Source organism: Diplodia seriata (assembly GCF_021436955.1).
Source record: "Diplodia seriata strain FDS-637 chromosome Unknown scaffold_2, whole genome shotgun sequence".
NCBI classification, from domain to species: Eukaryota; Fungi; Ascomycota; class Dothideomycetes; order Botryosphaeriales; family Botryosphaeriaceae; genus Diplodia; species Diplodia seriata.
This window is the reverse complement of record NW_027117309.1, coordinates 4,267,044-4,281,646: the sequence shown is the minus strand read 5'-3', so window position 1 is coordinate 4,281,646 and position 14,603 is coordinate 4,267,044. Positions and strand designations below refer to the sequence as shown.

General features: G+C 58.4%; 3 protein-coding genes across 3 annotated transcripts; 1 reads left to right on the top strand and 2 right to left on the bottom strand.

Annotated features, from left to right (window-relative positions):
- Positions 1-807: 807 nt before the first annotated feature.
- Positions 808-1,904, bottom strand: CHS7 (Chitin synthase, class 7; the record flags this gene model as incomplete). The annotated part of the gene is made up of 3 exons (XM_066774144.1): positions 808-978; positions 1,034-1,605; positions 1,667-1,904. The coding sequence occupies 3 exons, from the start codon at positions 1,902-1,904 to the stop codon at positions 808-810; spliced, it is 981 nt and encodes a 326-aa protein (XP_066636711.1).
- Positions 1,905-3,505: 1,601 nt separating this feature from the next.
- Positions 3,506-6,104, bottom strand: SLS55_002662 (uncharacterized protein; the record flags this gene model as incomplete). The annotated part of the gene is made up of 3 exons (XM_066774143.1): positions 3,506-3,653; positions 3,707-5,894; positions 5,969-6,104. The coding sequence occupies 3 exons, from the start codon at positions 6,102-6,104 to the stop codon at positions 3,506-3,508; spliced, it is 2,472 nt and encodes an 823-aa protein (XP_066636710.1).
- A 4,861-nt stretch (positions 6,105-10,965) lies between these two features.
- Positions 10,966-14,568, top strand: CDC25 (cell division cycle-related protein; the record flags this gene model as incomplete). Its single annotated transcript, XM_066774142.1, has 4 exons — positions 10,966-11,622; positions 11,677-13,923; positions 13,972-14,188; positions 14,240-14,568. The coding sequence occupies 4 exons, from the start codon at positions 10,966-10,968 to the stop codon at positions 14,566-14,568; spliced, it is 3,450 nt and encodes a 1,149-aa protein (XP_066636709.1).
- Positions 14,569-14,603: the final 35 nt, after the last annotated feature.

Genomic DNA, 14,603 nt, shown 5'->3' with positions numbered 1-14,603 from the left:
AGGCAAAGTTCGTAGAAAGGCAGGACAAATCAATATGTACCCCCGCCGGTGACTCTCGGGCAACTTGTCATTTGTGTGTGGTCTCTGACTTGGTGGAATAGCCCCTCCCCGCCACCAATGGGCGCGATAACCGGGATGGCTATCCTTGGAACCCGCGAAGATGGTTTCGGAGTCCCCCTACCCCTTTTCGACCACTTTCCTTTCCTTTGCTTGCTGGTCCCCCTCTACCATCCACCGCCGTGACCTTCTCAACCTATTTTAATCTCGTCCAGACCAAGGAATCCCGGCGGCAGCTTCGAAGTCAGCGAACGACGTCAGAGCGTTGGATTCCCACACGTGTCAGGATCTCCGCTCACGGCACTTAATAATGCATCAAGTTCAGGCACTAGCAGCAGCTGGGCGGGTCCGATCTCTTTCTTGACGTGCACTGCATACGTGCGGGTTTGTCTACATTACTAGTGCTGTTGTTACGCTAGAACGCGACTACAAACATTAATTAAATAAGTGTCGAAAACAGCTCCTCGCTGAAAATAGATAGGCAGGGGGCGTGAAGATTTCCCCATGTCCGGTCCAGGAAACCCTACGGAAAATCGCCCATGCCAGAGATTTTCCTAAAAAGAAGGGGGAAAATGTTGCTGTCCTCCCTGGCATCCGAACGGAAGGAAAGAAACATATATGTTCGTAGAAAACCAAAGGTATCTCGCGGCTACCAGTAACGCCAAATCATGCACCGCGTCAGAATCTCATGAGGAAGGGGTAGGCTACGACTACCACTGAAAGAAAACCCCCAAGGGCCGTACTTCGCGACTAGTAGCCGGCGTGCGAGTAGCGGTTGGAGGGCGGGTACCCGCTGGCATACTCCGAGTCGAAGTAGCTGGTCTTGCGGTCCTCCTCGGGCAGCAGCTCCTTGACCTCCCAAGTGTGAGCCTTGACACCGACGCTGAACTCGAGATCTTCCTTGGTAATGGAATCCCAGTACTGTAGGGAGCATTAGAATCTGCGGTGGCACGCACAACGCTCCTGAGAAACGTACCTTGTAGACCATCATGACGCCAAGAAGATTACAGATGGTAGAGAAGAACAATCCGTCCAGATAGTGTGCGGCGCCCTCGCAAATGGTGTCGTTAAGGACATACAAGATGACCTGGCCAATGACGAAGAAGAACACACCGAAGATGATATGGCCCAGAGGCCATCGGTCCTGAAGTGTGTTGACAACCAGCATAAGCTGAAGTACGACGTAGATGAAGAGAAAGATGGCGTTGAAGATGTAGACCACGACGAACAGGCCGATGGTGTTTTCGGGGCCCAAGCCGCCCCAGCCCTTGAACGTCAGGAGTGACACGGCGCCGGAGATGATGAACATGCCGACGGAGCACAAGCGCAGCAGCCACACCGAAAGAGTCGTGCCATCCTCGTACAGCTGGAAGCCGACGAAGCCATTGATCAGCAGGCAGGTGCACAGGGCAGACGACAGGCCGTTCTGGGCGGCGGCAAAGTACGGGAATGGGCCGCTGCCCGGAGGCACGACGCCCGCATCGAGCAGCAAGGAAAAAATGGTCAGCATCATGAAAATGTAGAAGAAGGTTGTGATCTCCTTGCGGCCTGCGCGGGGCTCGTCAGCACTGGTTCCCGGCGGGAATTGCCCCAGTCTTGCAGTACGTACCGACAGCGGTAAACTTTGAGCGCACATGGACGATCATGATGACGGTCATGATGAGGGCCAGAATGTGCATGAAGTCCGCGGCAGTCTCGAAGATCATGGTATTGGCCAGCTCAATAGATCGCGCATAGCACGTCGCTTGGATGCCGGTGCCGGTGGACGTCAGACTCGAGCGCCCAACCAGCGAACAGAGCGGGATTGGCGCCTTCTCGCATATCGAGTCGAAGTCGCCGAAACCCATGGCGGCGATGGTATAGCGCGGGCCGAGTGGTAAGTGGCGGTTGTAGGAATATTTCGGCGGGCCCAACGCGCAGGCTGGCGGCGGAGAGTGAGGTTGGGAGGCTGGGGCGGTAGCGCGGAGCCAGCGGTGAGGGGGGAGGGGTCGCGACGGCGAGCGCAGCGAGGGTAGCGAACGAATGGAGGCGTAGAGATGCTGCAGTGGCTGGAGGGGCAGGCGAGCCGCGGAGCGATCGGCGAGGGCGGTGGTGGTGAGGCTCGGTGGTGGGAGTTTGCTGTGGAGCGCCCGCATCGCCTGAACTGCGCGAGGCAGGGGCCAAACATGCTTGGCGCTGTCCGCTTGCTCCCAGCCAGCGCCTTGCCCAGCTCGGTCTCGCCCCGGCTTCCGCCTCGTGTCTAATTATGGCCGATTCACACCGACCGCTGCTGCGGCCTGCCCCTCATCCGTCCCTGTGTCGCGCCAAGCCTGTCTTTCCGCAGCATGTATGGTGAGGCACCTGTGGCGGGTCCCGCGGCGCGTCTGTCAGCGCCCGCCAAACCAGGGACGCGGCATCCCCGCCGTTGTACCGTACCAGACCCGCCTGCAGGAACCGGCGCCTACGGCTAGGGGAACCACGGCTACGCAAAGCCCTGTCTGCTGCATCCGACGCGGTACTTTGACGTCAACAACATGGGTTGCTGCTGCCCGGAAACAATGGCGTGAGTATGCTTTCCCACCCATGCCCACCTCCGGCCGATCCAATACTCTTGTACCACCATGAGCAACACGGCCATTCTTCCCCCAATCTCCTTTCCTTGACGAGCGGGTCCGAGCATCACTACCGTGTCACAGGTCATCATGTACGGATTCTGTTTGGGCGAGAGCAAAAGCAATTTTAACGACATAATGATACAGGAAAGAAGTTGGCAAGCATCTACCATCTGTCCCCATCCCATCGCAGGCGCCCGTTCCCAGAGCGATGCAACAGACTGCGAGCAGCAAAAGACACCCAAACGAAACAATCAACAGCAAAACAGTAGAGCATTGAACATGGTATATTGGCAAACGAAAGAATGACACCGGAAAACAAAAACGATGAGGGTGGTATTATAGAGCGGTGCCGTAGACATGCGTAATCCAACAAAACCGGGGGGAGGAGCACAACACATACGTGGGGCCAGCCAGCAAAATGTGCTGCCTGCCATGAAACGTGACGGGAGGTATCAGAAAGGAAGAGAGGAAAGAGAGATAGGAAACGAGGAGCCTGAGCTCGAAGGTGTACAGACAAGCCCACACCTAAGCCAAGCCAGCCCAACCCAACCAGTGTTCGCCGGAGTCCCCCAGTTTTGAAACAAATTAACCACGGTATCTTGGAGAGGGAATAACAGTGTAAAGCGCTCCACAAGATGCAGAACCAGAATGCAACGTCAAGGAAAAAGGAAAAAGCCATGGAACCATTAACAGCGGGAAACAAACAAGCTCTCAACCATGCCCATTACCCGAAAGCAGAGAGGAGACGTGAGAAAAGTGTGAGGCCAATCTAGGGGTAGAATGGAAAACGCGCAAAAGCCAGACTGAGGATACGGGAAATAATGTCATGAAAATCATTAGAGAAAAGCAACCCCCTAATACGCCGTTTGCATCTCAAGAACCTGGACAGGCTGAGTGGGTATCGAGGGAGTAGGAGAACCCGAGCGGGAGGACATGGCGTCCTCGTAGCCAACGAGAGCTTGGGAGTGGAGCTTGAACGCTTCGCCCATAAGTTTGGTAATGCTGCGAGAGAGTTAGCATCCATGCGGAAAGGGGTCAAGAGGGTTCCAGCTTACCCCCAGACGACAACTTCGTCAATCATGCTGCCCCAGAGGCGAGCAACAGTCGAGCTCAACTTGGAGCCGTAAACATCCACGGAATCGTCGTCGAACAGATTCCTGAGCTTGTTGTACATGGCAAGTTCTTCCTCAGTGGCCGGCTCTTCGTCATGTTCCAGGCGATAGAGCCAAAGCGTGAGAATGACCATCAGGTCCATGCCGCAAAGCGGATGCTCAATGCTCCAGTTGGTTGCCGACGTCCGAGCAACCCAGCGAATGCCTTGCACGGCCGCGACCTCGATACAGTCGAAGCATTCCTGGATGACCTTGATCATCTCTTGCGAGCGCTTCACCTTATCGCGGGCGTTGGTCATGGAAGCTGCAACCTCATACGAATCGTGGTAGCGGAGCGCTTCCTGGACGGACTTGAGATCGACCAGCAGACGGGCGCGTGTGTTGCGGTACATCGCCATAGCATTGAAAATGAGTGGGTGGCCCTTGTGCGGCGCACTCAGCTTGACAACCACAGTCTCAGGCTCACAGATCTCGAGGGACTTCTCCCAGGTCTCGAGAGCAAGACGAAGCTTGTACTCGGTGACCACGTCTTGAAGAGCCTCGGGGCTGCGCTTGTGGTACCAGACTTCCAAGAAGAGCGCATTGATCATGACGCGAGTCGCAAATGCGCTGTAGCGAGCTGTTTCTCCTTGGAAGAGGTTGTCGTGCGCCTGACGGAACGTGATGATGTTCGAGGCGGCCAAGTTGTCGCGCCAAGACTCGTCATCGGAAGGATCCACGTTCCATAAGGTTTCGGACGAGGGCAATTCCAGGGTGTCGAACTCGTTGAAGCTGATGGCAGGCGTATGGTTGTACGTCATGGTGAGGAGACCGAAGAAGATGTAGACGGCGTAGTAAGTACGTCGGCACTGCTCGTCCTCAATCCACTCCTCATGCGTCGGGTGGGCACCGTTGCGAGCCTCAGTACGGAGCTTCAGCTCGTAACGGTTACCGGCAACCATGTTGGCAAGGAGACTCTTGATCGAACAAGCCCACTCCAGACCCTTGGGGTCACCACTCCACGAGGCAAAGATCATGTTGAGAAGGGTCGATTGCATGAGCCATAGGGGACACTTCCGAGAGCTGAAGTTCTCCTTGTTCTGCAAAAACTGATTGACGAGCACCTTCGCACCAATGTGCAACATGTATGCCTGGTCCTGGTCAAACGTGTACAGGGCACCGATCGAAAGGACGGCCAAAAGTAACGGCGCGGATATTTCGGTCGGATCGTACGACGCAGGATGCAAGAACGGCAAGTGGTGGTGGAACAGGTTGAAGTACGTCGACAGGTACCGGTTCAGGAGGGCCACGCTCGGCAATTGGAAAGTATCGAGCAAGATGCCTTCGCTGTCGCAATGCTTGATGTTCTCGAGAATTCTGCTGCAAGCCTCTTCCGATTCGAGTTGAGGAGCCTTCGCCATTGTCAGTGCCTGGCTGGGACCAGGCGAGCGGCGGTAGTCAACCGGGGACACAGGACCCATCAACGGGTAGGGTGACAAGGCACCGGGAGTGGCGAGCCCGGATCCCTGGAGAGAGCTCTGAAGGGACGGGAAGGAGGGGGCCAGCCCATCGCCAGACGAAGGTTGACGCTCCATGATGGGCGCCAACTGGTTCGGGTGTCCTTGCGCGCCGACACTGTTGAAGGTCATATGCGAATCCTGCGAGCCGGACATGCTCGAAGTGACAGAGTGCGATTTGCCCCCCTCAACCGGATGAGGCAGCATTGAGTCCCACATGGGCATCTGAGGGAGCGATACAGGGCCGGACGGGTAGCCGACCGAAGGCTCGAGGAGCGCGGGACCGTGAGGCGATATGACCGTTTCTGGTGCATCGATCGCGGAATCGGGCTCCTGGCTGGCCATCGCCTTGTGGTGGAAGTCGGTGACCAGCATGGCGGCTGTCTCAATGTCCACCATTCCATCGCTGCTCGCTTCTATCTGTTCGAGAGTCGCAGTGTCGAGTCCGATCGAGGGCTTCGAAGGCCCGGCGACAGGGATGTCGCTGGCCTTGGGGGCGGCGCGGCGCTTGACCTCGCTGTGGAGTGGCACGCCACCGTCCTTCGCGTGGACGGTGCGGTCGTGTCGCAGTAATAGGTCGCGACGGACGAAGGTGCTTCGGCACTTGAGGCATTTGAAGGGGCGTTCTTTGGTGTCTGCAGTGATGAGGTGTCAGCGGGGGCGATCGACCTGGCCGCTCGGCTGTTGTGTGCGGGCGCGAAATACTTACGCGATCTCTCATGGCGACTGCGGTGCTCGCTCCTGCTGAATGCGCGATTGCAGAACTGGCACTTGTACTTCTTCTCGGGCGCGGCAGCGGGCTTGCGGCCGCCTGTTGAAGGCGAGCCGGAGGCGAGCATGGTCATGGCGGCGGCTGGCATCGAGACAGCGCGTCGTGTCTTCAGCTACGGATGGCGGCGGGGGTGATCGAGCGTCGGCTCGGCGACTGGCGCGAGGGGTTTAAAGCGTGAAGGTATTGTCGACGATGAGCATTCCGTATGTGCAGGATCATGGAACGGCAAGGTGGGTGCGACAGAGACGAGCTGGCCGTCTCTCGTCTGTGGGGTGCTGCCGGACGGTGGCGTCGCCGGCTCTGTGGAGGGTTTGCTGAGTCGCGAGGGGCACGACGCAATGACGGTCCGCGATGGGCGGGTAGGTGGGTGGGAAGGAGGGGTTGAGCGTAGAAGAGACGAGCGTGAGGAGGTTTTGGCGGCGTTGGCGGGTCCCGGCTTCTGGGAGGAGGGGGCATGTGCGCTCCTGGGAAATACACCAGCCACTCGCAGCCTCACTGTCCGTAATTTACGGCGCCATGCACGGCCGCCCCACACATACCGCGGCCCTTGGCTAGCGCTGCCGGACAACGGTGCGATGCGTCGTCCAGCGCGCTGTGAGCCATGCGCTCGCTCGCACGCTGCCGGATCAGCCGTTTCAACACCAGCAGCGGGCGCGGCGCGGCCGTGATGCGTGCTGTTGCTGGCGTCGAGGGGCTCGAGGGCCCCGTGACCCCCGCCGGGAGTCGCATCGCGTCGTCGCGCCCCCGCTCGCTAAACGATGCGGCGGCGACAGCAACAGGAACGACCACGTACTCCCGCACCACCCCGGGGCCTCGCCGTCGCTGCGGCCTGGCGCCTGGCAGACGGCAGGGCGGGCGTTTGCTTGCGCTCGCCAGTCGCCGCATGCCTGCCCATCCCCATGCTGCCCTGGGCCACTCCCTTGTTCCGCACGATCAACAGTCATCACGCCTCCTGCCCCCCTCGCTCGCTCTCGCGCCGCGCCACAGCGCCGCGGCCGAGTCGCCTCTAGCGACCTGCTACGTTTTGCTTTTCTTCGCTGAACGCCGGCGCGCCTCGTCCAATCCATCAACAACACGAGGCCGACCGGGGCCACGCCCACGCTGTGCTCGCTGACGTTGCCGGCAGCCTCTCCCACGGACGCCTTCCGCGAGCTCCACTCGGTGCCAGACCGGCCGTCAGAAGCAAGGCCGCCAACGTCACTGGTAGGTCGACCTTCTCCCCGCCGCCACCTGCACGTGCCACGGACGTTTCGCGCTTTCTGGTGCCTCAGGTTATCGCAGAAGAAAAGGCGGTATACGTCCGGAGCGCGTCCGTTATTATCATTCACCATCCTGCGACGACAGCGCAGCCGCCTTATGCACCGTCCGGGAGCCACCTCACACCGCTCGCGTGCGCGGATGTGAGCTGTGCATGAAGCCGCTGCAGCGCGATCCGGACCGTCTGAATAGTTAGTTTGCGGGCTGGCGGCGATATTTTTTCTATTTTTCTCTTGCCTGGATCACAGCTGAAAAGGCGCGTCTAGGTCGGCGCGCCCGCGTGCGCCGAGGGGTGGCACGGCGGCCGGTGAAACAGCAATTTGCGAAGCCACCGCTTCCCGCAAAGCCAGGCAAGTCGTAACACCAGTGTGGAATTTGCGGCCCTCCCGCTCGTCCCCTCGTTGGCTTCCAGAGCCGATCTGCACCTTTCTCACTTGTCCTGCCCGTTCCTGGCCCGGTCTTGTGCGACTACGGCGTAGCGCGTCGGCTAGCCTACAGATCCTCTTTCCCCGCGAGCCGGCGCATCAGCTTCATCTGGAAATTGGCCTGTCGCAAAGAGATCGCCTCCACGACCAACAAGCTGCGTCCTGCAGCGGCATGGCGGGGCGCCGCGCCCCATTGGCGTCCGCCAGCCTCGCGCGTCAGCATGCCCGCGAAACAGCGTCATTCAGCGCGTTGGGGACGTCCCGCCCTGATCCAGAGACGCGTCGCTGCCCCTCGCCAGGCACAGATGAGGCGCTGTCATCCATGCCATGCTGTGCCCCGCGGCATCGGGAGAGTGGGCTGGATGCAGACTGCCCTGCACGGACATGCCCGCCCAACCTCCTTATTTTCGGTGTGACGACTGTTTCCACCACAAGAGCAACACCTTGGACGCGTCTTGGAGAGGCCTTCGCTCGTGTCGCATTGGCTCTGCGCGACCACCTGCCGCACCAGGGTGGCCAGCGAGCCCGCTTTTTCGCGTTTCGCAAATTTCATATCAGATGCAAATCAGCCCCTCCATGATACGTTATCACTGCTGCGGGATGTCGCCCTACGGACGCACAACCCCACGCTAGAACGTCTCGTATGTTCTCTCGAAGGCGGCAGAGCCACAGCATTTCGGCTGCATAACTTATCTGAACGCTCATAAGGACCTCTGTCTCCCAATGCGGAAAGGGTTGGGGACCTTCATTTCCGTGGTGACCGGCATGGGTTCTGGCCCTTCATCAAATGACTCTGGCAAGGTTGTGCCCCTTTTTCCTCCGTCCACTTTTCGTGGCCGATTGATCGCCATCCAGCGACCATTCTTGGGACAGTACTGGTTCCGAGCCACGCACCTGGGCTGAATCGTCTGACGGCCCAAGCCACTATGTCAAGATGGTTTCATGTCCCGCTTCCACGCGAAACTTTACGATTCAGCGCCCACCCATGCGTTAGCTGCAGCTGGTGGCATCCTCCGCCGATCTCCGCGTTCTGCCCCTCTTTTTTCTAGAACATCTGGCGCGGCTTCCATCCTTCCAGTTTGGAGAACTGCTGAGATCCAGCACCGACCTTCGTTGTTAAGGTATGTTTGTGCCCTCTCAAGGCCCAGGTCCTCTCAAAGCCTGAGATAGATGGAACCCCGATCTTATTTCAGAGTGTTGCCCCTCTTTGCCCCCGCTAACACAGTTTTGACGCTGCAACCGGGAACTTCCCACCAGGCTGTCCAAGGGGCTCATGAGCACGAACGACCGAAGGGACTGCCACGGCACCTTTAACCTGACCACCCCTGTAGATCCGCGCTCGTGGCTTCTAGAAGCGGCATCGTCTAATTGATCTTCGTGTTTCGCCAGGCACCGTTGATTTTGCGCGAATTGCAGTAAACATCATACCCTTGGTGATCTTGGATATCCGAGAGGCTGCCTGCCCCTGGAGCGGATACATCACCGGAAAACGGTGCCCTGATCTTGATCCCGATTTTAATGAGAACCTGACGTCTTTTCGTTGGAAGTATGATGTGGACGGCCACATAACAGGCCACTGTGCGCAGCAGGCACGTGGCGGATGACAGACTGTCGTTGGGCTGATTTGCTAATGGGAACAGCGCATCCGCCATGAAGCGGGACCGGTTCCGCAGCATGCGAGGGCATTCTGCACAAGGCATTCCCGGTAGCTGAACTCAGCGCCGCAGCTAGGTCGGGCACTATTGTGTGTTGCGTCATTAATGGCTTGCTCGATCTCTCAGCCAGCAGCAGCGATCCATGCTGTAGCAATATCGTGGACCCTTCTACAAGCGTGATTACGGACCGTAAGCGAACTTGGGATGATTCCAAGAAGTCGCGTATCGGATCGGCACGTTAAAGGGTGAGCTTTCCGCATATGATGTGCCCAGGCTTTGTCTGCGGGCGTGGCTGCAGCGGAAACTGAGAGAAGCTATCTAGCGGCATGATGTGCAAGATCCCGGTCCGAGTCTCCTTACACTGGCAAGCCATAGGGCTGCATGAACAGCGGATTTGTCGTTGCGCAAGGCTGCATACATACAGTGGCGACGGAAAGCCTATTGCCAGGTTGGAAAACCAAGTTGCCGTCCGCGCCGCCACATGCTTCGACACCAGCCGTGTAGATGCTCGAGGCTCGAGGCGGCTGTGGTGCCGGACGTGGGCGGAGGCTGCCAGACAGCGCGCCGGCGTGGTTGCGTCAACAGCTGTCAGGCTCCTATGACAAATCGGCAGTGGGGTGGCAGATTTCCCAGATAACGGGCACTGGGGAGGGATCTTCATGCCCTAGATTTCTCCGCAAGCTTAGTCCACGTGTTGGACGGGGGCAGAGGCGCTGATCGGCGGTATGCACGCGGCATTAGCAGCAGCAATCAGGCCATGTCGGCAGCGGTGCGCGTCGGATTGAGTTTGGGAAGCGTTGCGGGACAAGCAGCCCTCAGGCAGCAGGCGGGCGGGCGAGGGCTGACTCGAGACGGCCATTGACAAGTCGGGGCGCGGTTGCTTTGTCCGCCGCGCTGGACAGGTGACATTGGCGACGCTTCGGGGCGCTTGTGCGGGCAGTTATGCAGAGCCCGAGGGCAGATATGCAGCGCCAATGCCAATAAGACGCGCCGCACTGGGCGTGGGCCGTTGGGGGGCGCATTGCCTTATAAAGAAGTGGAGAGCAGAGGCTTGAGCGGCATTTTTCGCTGCGATCTCCAGCGCAGGGCCCGCGTCGTGCACGTGATCTGGCCTCGTCGGGCGAGAACCCTGAATGAAGCGGCCGCAACACCACCAGCACCCGTACCCGCGCCTCCCACCGCTCGGCGACCCCCGCGAGACGACTGCGACGACGCCCTGCCCTGCTACTGTGCCTCCAGCTTTGTTCCCACGAGCGCCCCATTGCACCGTGAGCCGACGCTGCGCGCTCATGTGGTGCCGCTAGACGCCCGACCCCCCGCGAGCCCATGCTCTGGACGCCCCCGGAGGTGCTGTTTCGCTTGGCCCAGCTGGCCTTTGACTCCCACTCTACGTGCTGACAGCCGCCTGTCGCTGCCCCGACCCCAACACCACCGCGCGCACTTGGAAGCTCGCCGGCACCCCCGTCGCGGCTCTCCGGCTCGGTCCGACTGCTAGGACGAGAGAGGGGCATCAGGGAGAGGCTGTCGGAGCTGCTGCGAGAGCGCCGCGCCCACCGCGACACCTGCGACCGCCAGCGCTGCGCTGGCTGAAATCACCATGAACGGATACTCGGGTACGTTGGCCCCGCCAGGGGGTCTGTACGTACGCGCCCTGTACGACTACGACGCCGACGACCGCACCAGCTTGAGCTTCCGCCAGGGCGATATAATACAGGTCATCACGCAGCTCGAGAGCGGCTGGTGGGACGGCGTCATCAACGGTGTTCGCGGCTGGTTCCCCAGCAACTACTGCGCCGTTGTTACGCCGCCCAAGGACGAGACCCGCGACGCTGAGAGCAGCGCCGACGAGGGGGATTCGGGTACTCTGGACGGATCGCAGGACTTGGGCAGCTACTCGGAGGCCTCAGACACCGACGACGATGGAGGGCAGACGCAGCTGCCGTTGGAGGGCACGGAGCCGGATAAGGAGGAGGAGGCTGCATTCTGGATTCCCCAGGCCACACCCGACGGCAGGTTGTTCTACTTCAACACGCTTACTGGCGTAAGTACCATGGAACTCCCGCTCGAGACGCCGTCATCTCTGTCGGAAAACGGCCCGAGAGACCGCACCAACGTGAACATGCCCGAGAGCAGTCGACCACCTCCTGAACTGATGGCGGGAGGATGGCATATGTACAATGGCGACACCGACGACGAAAACTCCGCGTCAGACGTGGAGGGGCCCTCTGGCATGGCTGGATCCCACAGCTCCCTGGTAAGTTTTAGTGCAGTTGCACATGTGCAACCTGGTTGCTAATTAGTCTACCAGCAACGACGACGGTCCTTGGCTTCCAACGGAATTTCTCCTGCCACATCCATGGACTCTATGAGCAATGCCTCTGGACTGACACGCTCTCGATCCGACCTACACGAACACGCCAACGACTCAAACTTCTCAGGGCTCGGTCCGCCGTTGGGCTCCACCATGTCTTCCTATGCGAATAACTCAATCGGGGCGCCTCTCACGTCCGCCGTTTCCAAGCAATTCTTCGACGACGCGCAAGCTGTTCCTCTAACATGGAATCGGATGGTTGAGGACATGCGCAGGTCCGTAGAACGGTATCGGCAAGCAATCAACAACGGTGATCGTTCAGAGTTTGTGAAGAGAGCGGAGGACATTTCGGATCATCTGCGATTACTCCTTGCTGCAGGTTCGGGAACCACTGACAACCACTCCGGAAACCCTTCAATCATCTCCACCAATAAGGCGCTTTATCCTCACTTCCGGGAAACCATGTCCAGGTTCTCCAAGCTTGTGCTTTCCTCGCACATTGCAGGAGCAGATTGGCCTCCAGCGGACTCGTACTCAAAGTGCTTGAAAGAGGCAGATGGCGTACTGAACGGGGTTTACGGGTTTGTTGAAGTAGCTCGCCAACAGCGCGGTGAAGACATTCCACGTTTGATCCCGGGTTTCGTCGTGAACAGCTACAACGGAGGAAATTGGCAGAACAATGGTCTCAGCACTCATGACCCAATGAATCCCATGTCTTTCATAGACCAGGACGATGTCGACGAACCGAGCGCCCGATTGGACGACAAACTTGTTGAGAGACTGGATGATCTCAAGAGGCTCATTGTCGCAAGTATTAGAAAGCTAGACGAGCGCTTGATCGTGGAAGAGAAGGTCATCACCGAAGCCGTTCACCAAAGAACAGGTGAGCGCGTCTGCAAGGCGGCTTCTAAGGTTCTGGAGATCTACCGTCCCTGGATCGCCACGGTCGAGTCCATCAACTTGGCGCCCATTGGTTCGACATTCCAGAACCCTCAGATTGCAGACTTCAGCGTGGCGAAACAAAAGGTTTATGACATGATCTCAGAGCTCATTCTCACTTGCCAAGCTGTGGCTGCACCTTTAGGCGACGAATGGGCAGACAACCGTGGGGATTCGTTGGAGGAGCGCTTGAAGAACGTCCGTAGTGTTTCGCGCGATCTTGAGTCGAACACTGCGAAGCTGTACTTTGCTCTTCAGCTGCTCTCCGACCTCATGCCCATAGAAGACAGCCCGTCTTCCATCAGCAGCAAGCGCCACACGGACATGGATCTGTACAACACCTATCAGCGGAAGCCGTCGACCCAGTTCAGCAGGTCCCCACTCGGAGACGATCCCCTCGAGATGCACAGCGGAGGAAACAACTCCAAGCTCAAAAAGTTCTTCGGAGAAGTGCCTGCACCCGTTCTACCGCAGGCGGTTCCCGAGGAGATTCCCGAGTTCCTCCAATTGGACCACGAAGGCGAAATTTCGTACGACCTCAAAAGCACCCCAGCGCAGCTCAAGGGTGGCACACTCGCCGGCCTTGTCGAGCAGCTCACCCGCCACGACAGGCTCGATTCGCCTTTCAACAACACATTCCTCCTTACCTACCGCTCTTTCACCACTGCTAGCGAGCTTTTCGACATGTTGGTCAAGCGTTGGAGCATCCAACCGCCTGCTGGCCTGTCTAGGGAAGACTACCAGCTTTGGGTAGACAAGAAGCAGAAGCCCATCCGCTTCCGTGTGGTCAACATTCTCAAGAGTTGGTTCGACAACTATTGGATGGAGGGCAACGACGAGGACGCGCAAGCCCTCATCCAGCGGGTGTACGCCTTTGCAAAGGACCACGTTGCGACGACAAGCACGCCTGGAGCCGCTCCTCTGATGACTGCTGTCGAGCAACGTGCCAGGGGCCAGGATGCCCCGACGAAGCGTCTCGTCCTCACGCTCAACACGTCCACGCCTCAACCAATTCTGCCCAAGCACATGAAGAAGCTCAAGTTCCTCGATATCGATGCCACTGAATTTGCTCGTCAGCTCACCATCATTGAGTCGAGGTTGTACGGCAAGATCAAGCCGACAGAATGTTTGAACAAAACATGGCAGAAGAAGCTGGCGCCAGGCGAAGCAGACCCGGCTTCGAACGTCAAGGCGCTGATTCTGCACTCCAACCAGCTCACGAATTGGGTTGCGCAAATGATTCTCACCCAATCAGACGTCAAACGACGTGTGGTGGTCATCAAACACTTCGTCTCTGTGGCAGATGTAAGTACTGGGATTCGGTTGTTTTGAGCAAGACACTAACGACGATAGAAATGCCGCATGTTGAATAACTTCTCGACGCTTACGTCGATCATCTCTGCGCTCGGTACGGCGCCGATCCACCGTCTCAACAGAACGTGGGGATCGGTCAATGCCAGAACCATGACCACGCTCGAAAACATGCGCAGGCTCATGGGAAGCACAAAGAACTTTGCCGAGTACAGAGATACTTTGCACAAGGCCAACCCGCCTTGCATTCCCTTCTTCGGTAAGAACGCCGGCGCCTAGGCCGACATTCGATTCTCTAACGTGCTCACAGGTGTGTATCTCACCGATTTGACTTTCATCGAAGACGGTATTCCGTCTCTTATCAAGAAGACCAACCTCATCAACTTTGCCAAGCGCGCGAAGACGGCCGAGGTGATCCGGGACATCCAGCAGTACCAGAACGTGCCATACCCACTGCAGCCGGTGCCAGAGCTCCAAGACTACATCTTGACCAACATGCAGTCGGCAGGCGACGTGCACGAGATGTACGACATGAGTCTGGCGGTCGAACCCCGTGAGCGTGAGGATGAGAAGATCGCAAGGTCAGTCCGACAGCAGCGCAACACGGTAATAGGAGGGAGAACTAATAAGGCGGCATAGACTTCTATCTGAGTCCGGATTCCTATGATGATACC